At 37.2% G+C, this 11939-nt stretch overlaps 1 protein-coding gene across 1 annotated transcript in view; it reads right to left on the reverse strand.

Moving 5' to 3' along the window:
* The window catches only part of SLC17A6 (solute carrier family 17 member 6), a 42837-nt gene extending 39200 nt beyond the window's left edge, over positions 1 to 3637 (reverse strand). Inside the window, exon 1 of the mRNA XM_004752155.3 lies at positions 2572 to 3637. Within this exon, the coding sequence (XP_004752212.1) occupies positions 2572 to 2657 (86 nt within the window). The 5' untranslated portion in view covers positions 2658 to 3637. The remainder of the gene's footprint in view (positions 1 to 2571) is intronic.
* Positions 3638 to 11939: the final 8302 nt, after the last annotated feature.

The following is an 11939-nucleotide window of genomic DNA, read 5'->3' on the forward strand; positions in this document are numbered from 1 at the left end:
CCACCAGGCTTTGGGACCTCCCCGGCTCTCCAGGCTCCTGCCAGTCCCCCTCCCTGCGGTAGCATCTCTTCAACTTTAATACAGTCTGGCCGGGGGCATCGAGCCCCCATTCCCTCGGGATCCATCCTGCAGCACCTAGATTCACTGACAGGCCCTTTGGGCCTAACTTTCTCGCTGGGTCTGTAGTTTAGGAGGGAATGGGACACCGGAGCCGCGCCTGGTCCGAACGCTTGTCGATTCCTCCTGTCCACCCTGCTTTACCACCAGCGACAGGCAGTTACCCAGCCACCCAGCCTTCTGGGGCCCGCCTCTGCAGGCCAGCCCAGCTCAGTCCTGCACCCGGGCTACCCCTTCCTTCCCAGCCAAGTTGAAGCTTTCTGGGTTAAGGATGCGTGATCCCACGCCCCAGCTGAGCCCGGGGACCCGAGGGACTAAGGCCTCTCCAGACCGGTGCCCACGCGGGGGTCCGTGAAAGCTGTCTGAGAGTGTAACACGCGCATTCTACTGCCCATTCCTCCAGTCCCGGGCTGCTAGTTCAACGTTTACTCTCCTGTCACATATCTTACTTTCTTTTCCTTGTTACTCCAGTTTGAAACAAAGGCCTCGCAGCATATGGCCGACACCTAAGCTTCCCACTGCCAGAACATGAATAATTAATTATTCACAATCTTGCGTCATTACTATCTCGGTTACAAACACTGAAAAATGTCATGGGCAGATTTCCAAAGACGTAAAATGCAACTCCCAGATATACAAACGTGCCCCAAATCAACTCTGGTAAGATGTTCCACACCAATGTAGATCTCATTTATGCTTTCTTTGGTATTTTTAAATTTGCCTTGTATTTCACAAGAATTCACAGGTCTAATTCAGTTCCTTTTAGGTTTTTGTCCTTGAGGGAAGGGGGCAGGGAGAAGAGGAAAGCCGGGCAATGGCATGGCATGGTTTTACTAAAAACTAAGGGTGTTCTAGCCCACAAGATATCCGTGATATGTCTATTTTAAAAAGAAGAAAAAAAAGAATTAATGTGAACAGTAGAATCACTGTGGACCCTTGAGATGGATACTTTCGATATTTAAACAAAGAACTTCCCCGTTTGCAATTCACAGGTGTGTTTTAATCCACCATGTGGTTTATTTTTCTGTCTGCCCATTTAAATTATATATTCACACACAATTATTTTCACACACATGAGAGTAAAGCGAATGAAACTTGAAGATCAATTCCAAGAATGCACAGGTTGGGAGCTGACTGCCAAGCAATTTGAGGCTACGAGAACACAACATTAGACTTCCAAATTCTACAAAATATCACCTGGAGAATAGGTCATGAAGGCTTTTGCAACTATGTTACTGCTTATTTTTAAAGTCCAATCGCACCGTCAGAACATATGACAATTTATTTATTCTTGGAGAAAAAAATAATGTACCTAATGTGATTTTTTTTTTTACATTGGCTTTAGCTGATATATGCAAAGCTGTACTATGCACCTGAACTCCCTACCTGATGGCAATTGAGCTGGGAAAGAATAGCTCTTTCCAGGACAGCTGCGGACTGCAGGGCCCTTGCGGTATCTACTGCCGCATAGATGCATGATGGTGCCTACAGGAAGCCCACCAAAGCCAAAGAGATTTGGAAAATCAGGAAGTGCATTGGTCATTTTCTTTACATTTTCTATACATTTCTAAAGAATTCAATTTCCCAAATGTGAAAATTAGCGTTGTCTTGGAACCGTTTATCCTTCTGTTTCTGCCCTCTCTTCTTGATTTTGTTCATATTATTAAGAAAAGTGTATTCAGGCAATATTCTTGAAAGGTGTAAAATTTTCAGTATAATTAGTACATTGACTACAGGGAGAAAAACAAAATTAAATCATTTCTAATACTCGAAGTCATTTTGCAGGTTATCATAATGGCTTTTCTTATGAACACTGTGACATTTGCCATGCAAGAAATAGACTTCTGGAAGAAGTCAAATAGTTAAAATACATATACATTGTTTCGGGTTCTGAGAGAAGAGCTGCTTTAGCTATTAATTATTGATATATTTTGATTCTTCTTCCTTCAGCACATGAGGAAGATTCCACTGGGAGATTCTCTACTTGAGTGGTTTTGAAACTGAGGTCTAAATTTCCTTCTGCCCTTGCTCTTTGGAATTTCTTGGTTAATTTTTTGAGAGTTGTATTTTTAAAATTCATTTGTCTGCATCAAAGGAATTTAATTAGTTGTGATTATAAGCACCAAAACAGATTCTCTGAACAGGTGCTGGTCATTTCTCAATTGTACAGAGGATAAATCCTGGGTAGGAAAGGATGAAAATCTGCAGGTACCAAGACAAAAAACACACACACACACACACAAAGCAGACAGGTTCATTTAGTACAACATTCCTGAATTAATAAGCAGGTTTCCAGAGCAGCCCCACTTAAGCAGTGAGCAACAACAACAACAACAAAAAAAGACTTCCTGATCATATTACAATCTCTCAAAGCAACCAGGGTTTACAGAAATAGCTTTGTAGATTTTTTTTTCATGCTGAGCCCTAGGCAAACAAGGGTTTGCTTTCTCTTACCTGTAGATCTGGCCAAGGGATTTTCCAGCAAAATTCTTTAGCCCCTCTTTTCCTGGGGTCAGAATCCTTTGTTTTACCGACTCCATTCTTGCAAAGACTGGTGTTGGCTCTTGCCAGATTTAAATAGTGGTGGCTATGAAAGGCGAGAGTTGCGCATATTGTCTTAATCGCTTACGGTAGTTGTGGGCTTTTTCTTCTCAGCGGAACGGTATTGGTGTGCCTCCAGCAAGAGTGTGAGTGAGAGAGGGGAGGGAGTGAGAAAGAGGATACAACAGAATAGCTGCATGCAACCCACGGGTTTCCTAATAGGAGAGTTGGTAGACACAATCAGAAAGTCTCATTGGAAGGGGAGGATCCGGTGGCAAAGGGCGCACGCAGTGCCATGGTATTTGGGCGGGTGCAGATGAGTCCTTGTCCTGGAAGTCAGTGCACTGAAAAACAATGCAAATTCCGGGTTTTGAAAACCTTATTGCTGTCAAATCCTCTGGCTTTTAAACGGAGGAGCAGGAATATCACAGAACCTTTGTGTAAAAGCAAAGTCAGAAGAATAGTGTTTTTTGTTTTTGTTTTTGTTTTTTTTTAATGGTGTCTTTGCTGTAGGGAGCAGAGCACCTCCAAAACTCATGGGAGCATCTGAGGTCTCAGGTGAGCAATGCTGCTGTTAGTTTTTCCTCCTTGCCTATGATCTCCTTTCCTCACGCCGGCGCAACTCTGCTCTGCGGTAGTGTCGAATTAAGATGGAGAAAGCTTGCTGCTTTTTGAGGACGTGAGTAAATAACAGACACACAGTTCTGATTTGGGCAGCGTCAGGAAAGATTTCTTCAGCGCTCCTGACAGCGCCCGTTAAGGCGCGTCTCGGCAGAATTGTTCAGCACCACGGACAGAGTAAGTTTCCGGATAACGGAAAGCTGCTTTTGGCTGGCCAGGTCGCCAACTTTCTAAGGGAGCTGGGTGGATCGTCCTGACCAAGAACCACTCTGGGAGTCTTCAGCATTGGATGCTATGGAAACCAAGTGAAAATATGTCATCATCGCCAGAGTTTGCAGAGAGAATGGTGCATTTGGCTCTTCAAAGGAGGAAGACTTCATTAAAAATTGACAAGTTACTTCTAGTTTCCTACATTTGCCCAGCGCGCTACCGCCAGCTCGGACAGTGTTGCAGGGAAGGAAGCTTACGACATATTTCATTTATGTTTGTGGAATTCTGGGGCACTTGGTCTCCCTGGGATATAAAACATTTGTACACAGAATGTATAATTATAATGTTCATGTGTTTCGTTTTAATTTCTGATAAAAAGGAAGAAAGGAGTGAAGGCAGGAGAGAGGAAGAAGGAAAGGGAGAGAAAGAGAGAGAGAGCAGAAGGAGGAAGGCAGGAAGGGAAGGAGCAAAGGGAGAGAAAGAGAAAGAAAAGATGAGTTGCAACCTCAGTGCCCTTGGTTAAGTAAAATACAGCCAGTTTAATATAAATTCCTTAGAATTTTATGATTCTTCACTTAACTGATTTACAGCACACTATGGAAATATCAAATACCGAGAAAATTTGTGGCTATATCTTGTGCTTGTTAACAAATTATGATATTTTCAAGATTTATTTGAAATCACTTATATTCCTTTAAAATGTGATTTTTTGGTACCATCTTCCCCTAAAGAAGAATTCTAGAGAGACATTAATATAAGACTTTTGTTATCACATACATAGGCATAGCATCAATGAATCTATTTCATTAAGCAAAGCAAGAAAGCTATGCTAGCTTAATGTTAATTATTAATGCATTTAACATGAATCACAAACCTCTTAGATGCCATTCAGCCAAGTGATTACAAAACTGATTGCCCTTGAGCCACATTATGAAGGTCAAAATCTTTGGATTTTATTTAAGCCAACAGGGGGGTAGATTTTTCTTAGGGATTTTGGGACCAAATCTCTAAAGTATGGATCTAAATACAGAATCATGTAAGAATGTTCCCTATGTATACAGTGAATGGATAGTCAAAAAAAGATAATCAACAATAGCTAAAACTATCTGCCATTATTAAGTTATATTATATATCAATATATCATTTTGATAAATATGTATTAAAATATATATCCCTATGAAACAGTGAACCAGATTTTTCTAAAACACTGGAACTCTGGAATCCTTCAAAATGCTATCCCCAAAGATGATCTAGTGTAAGAAAGAAACACACACACGCACACATACACATCTATCTCCTTCCAAATAAAAGGTTCAAGTTAACCAGGATTTTACTCATCCAGGGTGATTTTCAAAATATTTGTTTTTTTCAGTTCTTTAGTGACCAAGTTCATTAGATCACATTCACTTAGGTATTCCATGATTTTGGAATTCTGGGAAGTAGAAGTTAGATAAATAAAAAATAGAAGTTAGATAAATATCTGTGAAGTTAGGAGGGTGATATAAAACTGATTCTCCCCAATCTCCTGCTTACATTTCACCTCAAATAACTAGCGATATAAACCACCATTAAATGGATTTGCTAACTCTGCACTATAAATTATCTGAAAGGGCACTAAGCAATACAAATCCAACATAAGAACATTGTTTCTGTAGTAAAATAATTACATTCACCTTCATTGAAATGAATGTCATCTGGCTCCTCCATTCTCTTGATAACATGGCAAGTGCTTGAATCAGAATTATTGCTAATATTGATTTATTCATTCTAAAAATACTCATTTAGTGCCAAGAATTGCACTAGATTCTGGGAATATTCCCTGAAAGATTTCACAAGCTATGGGAAATAGACACAGAAATACAATTACAAACAATTATGGATGCAATTGGACAAGTAAATAAGTAAATAAGCCCTCCTGGAAGTTAAAGTATACAGAAAAGATCCCCGGAAATGATGTTTCCTCATCTGTCTTAATACTTGAAGAGAAACTTAGCTCTACGAAGGTGATAATAACCCAGTGGAACTTGCTAAGATTGGAGAGCATCCCAGCCAAAGGGGACATCTTGAGCAAAGTCATAAACAAAGGAAAAATATTGTATATGGAAAATTACAAGAATTGTTACTAGGCCACCTGAGCCCAAAGAATGCCATTTAAGCTTTTCTTAAATTAATAGTTCCCAATATAAGAGACATATACTCGGGCACTACAAACACACCCAACAGATTTTCTTCATGTGTGATCCTCAAATTCAAACACTGAACATGTACGTTTGTGACCTTAAGATCAACCTTAAGATCAATCAAGATCAGATTTATCTTTATGCAAAGAAACATTAGTGGTTACACATATGGTATTAATCTGATGAGATTACTCCCTTACTCACTTACCTCCCTTACCCCTTACACCATTTTCCATCCAATTTTAACAGTGCCTTAAATTGATTTATTAGACAAGTCTTCCTATCGAAGAATTGTCCCCTCTACCCAAGCACTCTTAAAAATAAAAGGAGGTTTCATTGAATTTATTTAATGTGTGTAACTTGTTACAAATTATGAATGACTTTCATTTACATGATCACATTTATTCCTTATAATTATTCTTCAGACTAAACTAATTTCATTCCCATTTTATTGAGGAGAAAAATTAGCTTTAATGAATTGCCTGAAGACATGAGATAGAGTAGTTTGTCACAATTTAAGATCTTGGTTAAAACACAGATTCTGATTCAATAGGTCTGGAGTGGAGCCTAAGATTCAACAGTTTTAACAAGTTTCCAGTACCATTTGTTCATGGACCATACTTCAAATCTAGACAGCATTACAGTATGAAAGTGAAATTGGCTGACGTGGGTTTGCATCCTGATTCTGTTGGTTATCACCCTTCTAACTTTTAATCAATCATCTCACTTTCATGAACTTCAGTTCCTTACTTGTGCAGAAGATGGGTTAGAGTAAGTCGTTTGTTACCCCTTCTAACTTGTAAAATTTTATGACTTTTTCCTTAATTTATTCATTGATTCAAAGCTACGTTTTCTTTGCTTGTCCCACCATGAGATTCCTCTATTGTATTTGAGGTGAATGGCTGATAATGAACAGAGGAAAATGCCAGTAACATGAGAGAAGTGTGCTTCTTCCTGAGTTGAATCTTCTTACATATTCAAAGAATAAATTATTGCCTGTTTTACTATAAGTAGATACCGAGTTTTATATGCAATCATTTCAATAATTGTCTCTATAGTATTCTTTGAAATTTATAGAAGATATTACCCAATAACAATGCGATAGATTTGCATCTGTTTATATCCACCTATGAGGAAATACTTCTGAGAGATCTTTTAAATGACTTGCAAATGTTGCCCTCTGGTGGAAGGATACACAATTACTTTAGAAGCAACTGTAGTCCTTAATAATGTAATTAAAACCACTGTTTCCTTCCTTTCTTTCAGTCTCTTTCCCCCTCATTCACTCTGTCTTTTTCTCTTTTTAGTACTTTTTAAATTAATATCTACAGATAAAAATTGAATTCTCTTTTGGGGACAACACACTTGCAAATGCCTAACCAAGTACTATATGTCTTTAGAAGTAAGTTGATTACCTAAGAATCAGTTAACCAGAGTTATTATATGGAAATGTAACTCTATTAAGATTTATAAATGATATGGTAATCAGACAGTGGAAAAATGGGTTAAATTTTCTAATCTCAATAGAATAATTTATGATAATCTTATAAATATTACAAAAGAGTAATGTAAATTTGATGTTTCCTTCTCCACTACCAAAAAATATATTTTAAAGCATCATATTTAATGGCACTCACAAATCTCTCCTGGAGCATTTCTTAAGGCAAATTTATTTAAAAAAAAATTCTTCAAGGTATCTAATTCCAGGGATATTTTAAATGCAACATTTTCTATTATTTTTTTCAACAAATACTCAACAGATAATTTGCACATGTATTTTAGGCCCTTTCTTGGAATATAATAAACCAAGAGCTCAGGACAATATCATTTGTTATAATACATGTTATAATAGATGGAGGAAGTATATATTCCTTAAGAGGAAGGTGCTTTGAGAAGCTATTTTTTAAAGTATCACTTTTTAGTATTTGACTTGAATTCCTAAATCAACATTCACTCTAATAATTACACACTTCTTTCAGGTGGAGGCTATACAAATAAGCTCTAGGATTCATCTGTGACTTGTTTCTTATCAAGGCTTTTTAAGTGGACAGCTTTTAGTTCAGCTTTATTTGATTTTACTTGGCAGTGTTAGCCTCAGAGACATTTCCAAGAAATTATGATTATGCAATTTCTTGAGTGTTGGAGATAGAAGAAATAATTTAGTTTGTCTTATCCACATCTGTGTACATAAGCCAATATGTTGCACTGCTATATTTAATGGCCTAGTAAAAAGTATCTTTTGATTTCCCTGTGATCTGATTAAAAAAAACTGGAAGCTTTCAATAAAGCACACTGTAATCTTAAGTATATATTGTAACTACCAAAAATGTATGTATATAATCACTTATGCTATGTGTTCTTTTAGGGTGCATCTTACTCTGTATAATTTACCATTAAAAAGATTTATCCATTTTATCTTTTATTTCTGTACTCAAAAAAAAAAAAAAAAACAACTTCTTATTTTCTGAGAAAAATCCAAGTTTAACATGAATGGAGACCAAATACTGTTGTTCTCAATGTCAGAAAAGTACTTCTAATTTTGAATTCCATAGTGTATGTAGAGAGTAATGTGATAAATTACAGAAGGACTTTGAACTCACTTTAAACTCTCAAAAAGATTTTCCCAAACTGAAAGATGTGATTGTATAAGGAATACTGGGAGAAATTAGGACAGAAAAGAGATGCAACTTATAAAAAGAATAAAATAAATATATATTTCAAAATAAAGGAGACCAAGGCAGAGATTACCATGACTTAAGATATTTTATATGTAAATAAAGAGATTAAGTGCCAAGTAACAAGTAATATCCTTCAAGTGTGATGAACTCTTACCTAACTGAAATGTCTTCCTCTCTCTCTGGTTCTTGTAAGAATCCTACTTAGCTTTTATCCTCCTAGGTTACTGATGTCCTTCTTTTGAATAGCATATGCTTTTCATTCCACATTGTGGAATATTATGTTCCTTGGAGGAAAGCATCTAGCATTATTGAAATTTCCCACTTGAGGGACGCCTGGGTGGCTCAATTGGTTAAGCAGCTGCCTTCGGCTCAGGTCATGATCCCAGCGTCCTGGGATCGAGTCCCACATCGGGCTCCTTGCTCGGCGGGGAGCCTGCTTCTCCCTCTGACTCTGCCTTCCACTCTGTCTGCCTGTGCTCGCTCTCGCTCGCTCTCTCTCTGACAAATAAATAAATAAAATCTTTAAAAAAAAAAAAAAAGAAATTTCCCACTTGACTGCAAACACCTAGTTATCTTCTGCTTAAATGGTCCACATTTTCTAAGTTACTTAAGCTATCAGAGGCAGAAGGTGGGGGAATTTCACTTCTAGAATATTTAGAGTGACATTTCCCAAAGTAAAGCTATGGGTACATAGTTTTTTTTAGTAGGACAGAATATTTAAAATACAGAGTATTTCACTGCTGTATGAAAACTCTATCACAATCTTGGGGAAGTAAAAACAACAGAAGTAACAACAGTGAAAAGATGTAATGAAACACAGTGTTGACTATAAATCTTTTCTAACCTCTGCCCTCTAGTGGTGAAAAAGAAAAAAGAGGTCTTTCAGTTAAAAAGGTTAACCTAAAGCATGCTGACTTAAATTATTTTAAAATCAGCAGGTAAACATGTATCAAATAATATTCATATTATTTGTTGTTTTTTTTCCTAACACAAAGAATAAAGGGCATTGATTAATTACCATGGAAAAATTGTGCTACAACTTAAATAATTTTTTGGTAATTTTATGGTAATTGTAAAGACACAATTATACTATGCTAAGACCATGATGAGTAGGTCTTATTGTATAAAAAGGAGAGGCTGTGGTCCTTCACTGACATTGGATATTGAGTGCCATTTCCTTTGCTCATTCATTGTGGAGAAACAGAATCAGAGAGCTGATCAAACCATACCTGAAACCTGCTCTCTCACTAGACTAGCTTTCCAAAATTTTGAGCCACTGAGTCCCTTTTAATTAACATTTAAGCCAGTTTGAGTCAGGGTTTTCATTATTGGTAACTGAAATAATCCTGATTTAGCACCTTAAAAGTATTTCATAGACGGATAAATGAGTGAATAGAAAAAAAGGATAAATAGATAGATTTGAGGTATAGAACATAAATTAAAAGCACTAGAAAGTGAGAAAGGTCATATAAAAGTAATTACAGAACAAAATAGCAGAAAGGCAGAATTGCATAAGACAGAAGAATTTCCAGTGAATTCAATTACACTTTTATTCAACATTTCTAAGTTATTATGATGTTCCAAGTCTTTTGAAGGATACCAGGGAAAGAGAAATATAATACACAGATTTTGCTCTCAGAAAGCTCAGATTTTAATTAAGAATTTTATATTTTTTTCTTATAAATAATCAGGATAACATTCTTAGAACTTTAATCAGGCAATAATGTGGTAAACTGTGAAGAGAAAATGGAGGCAATCTTCTCAGTTCAGAAGACAACTATTGCAATAGTCTACCAGCTGATGAAATGTTTTAAAAATTAGTCTTCTTTCCCATATCATGATCCAGTTGTTGCCAAAAATAAGAGCAGCTAACATTAATATTTTCAGAAAACTGTTATTTTTAGTTTTCTTTTTGTTCCTGCTTTTCTGCTAATTTCCTCTTTTTCACTTTGTTTTAGATTCTTTTGGAGTTCTTCCTCAGACACGTAGGACTCCTCAGCAGTCCATTTGTATTCAAGAGTAAGGCACAGTGGGGGCACCTGGATGGCTCATTCGGTTAAGCGTCCAGCTCTTGATTTCAGCTCAGGTCATGATCCCAGGGTCACGAGACTGAGCTCGTGGAGTCTGCTTGAGATCCTTTCTCTCTGCCCCTCACCCTGATCTCTCTTTCTCTTTCATAAATAAATAACTCAAAAAAAAAAAAAAAGAGTAGAGCACTGTAGATATGGGCCTTATCCACCGAGATGAATCACACAAAAACTCAACCTTTCAGTTGTGGGCCCTGGATAGCAATATTGGTTTGTTTGCTTGTTTGTTTGTTTTTTTGTTTGTTTTTGTTTTTCTTAAGTTGACGAGCTTCTTTATATAGGAGTCCTCCAATCTCTTTCCTGAAGATTACACATCTGGCAACCAGTATTCTAGAAGCTGAGTAGAGAAGAGCTGCTGATAGAATCTCGCTGTTCAGATGCACACTACCATGTTTCCTCCTGATTTTAATAAGGCATGTCCCCCTGGACCTCAGCTGTGCCTGCCTTTCTTGAGACTCAGGTCTATATGGTTCACCCTGTGGGGATAAATCTCATATTCTGCTTGAGTGAGGTCTATTTGCCTGTCTCCATAGGCTAAGGTAGGTCTAAATCCTCTTTATATGGAATTGCAGCAAACCATCTGTTTTTAACCACAGGTCCACAATGCTGCTTTCAGAGTGACCTGGTCACTTCAGCTCACAAGTTTTTTCCATAGTTTACATATGAATCAGGTTACCACCCACAGAAAAGCATTTAAAGTTCATCTTTCCCCACCATCTAGGTCACTTTCCACTTGTCCATCAGCCTTCCATCTTTTAAAATCTTGTTAACATCCTCTACATATTGGAAACTTCTGTTTCATTCTCTTTATCCTTGGGCATTTTTAACTTAGAAAAATGCCTTACTATCATTTTAGTGAAGTCCTAGGAGAAAATGGACATAAGCTATATATGTTCGCTCATCCAGATTTAATTGGAAATCAGTGTCTATTTTATAGTTTAAAAAAAAAAACAATTGAAAACTATGCCCACACAGAAACCTGCACATAGATGTTTACAGAGGTTTATTTATAAATTGCCAAACCTAGAAGCAATCGAGATGTCCTTCGGTAGGTGAATGGATCGCTAAACTGTGGTACATTCAAACAATGGAAAATTATTCAGCACTGGAAAAGAAATGAACTATCAAGCCATGAAAAGACATGGAAACACTCTAAATGCATATTATTAAGAGAAAGAAGTCCATTTGAGAAGAGCACATGCTGCGTGATTCCAACTATATGACATTCTGGAAAAGGCAAAATTATGGAGAAAGTGAAAAAATCAGCGGTTCCCAGGAATTGTAAGGGTTGGGGACTGGGAGGGGGAAGGAAGAACAGGTGGATCACAGATGGTTCTTAGGGCAGTGAAAATAAGATATCATACTGATGGATATATGTCATTAAACAGTGGTCCAAACCTACACAATGTACAACAGCAAGATTGAACCCTCATATAAACTATAGACTTGGGTGAGTATGATGTGTCCATGTAGGTCAGTTGTAACAAATGCAATCCTCTAGTTGG

This window comes from Mustela putorius, unplaced genomic scaffold (genome assembly GCF_011764305.1).
Source record: "Mustela putorius furo isolate JIRA1106 unplaced genomic scaffold, ASM1176430v1.1 tig00003859_pilon_pilon_pilon, whole genome shotgun sequence".
Classification (NCBI taxonomy): Eukaryota; Metazoa; Chordata; class Mammalia; order Carnivora; family Mustelidae; genus Mustela; species Mustela putorius.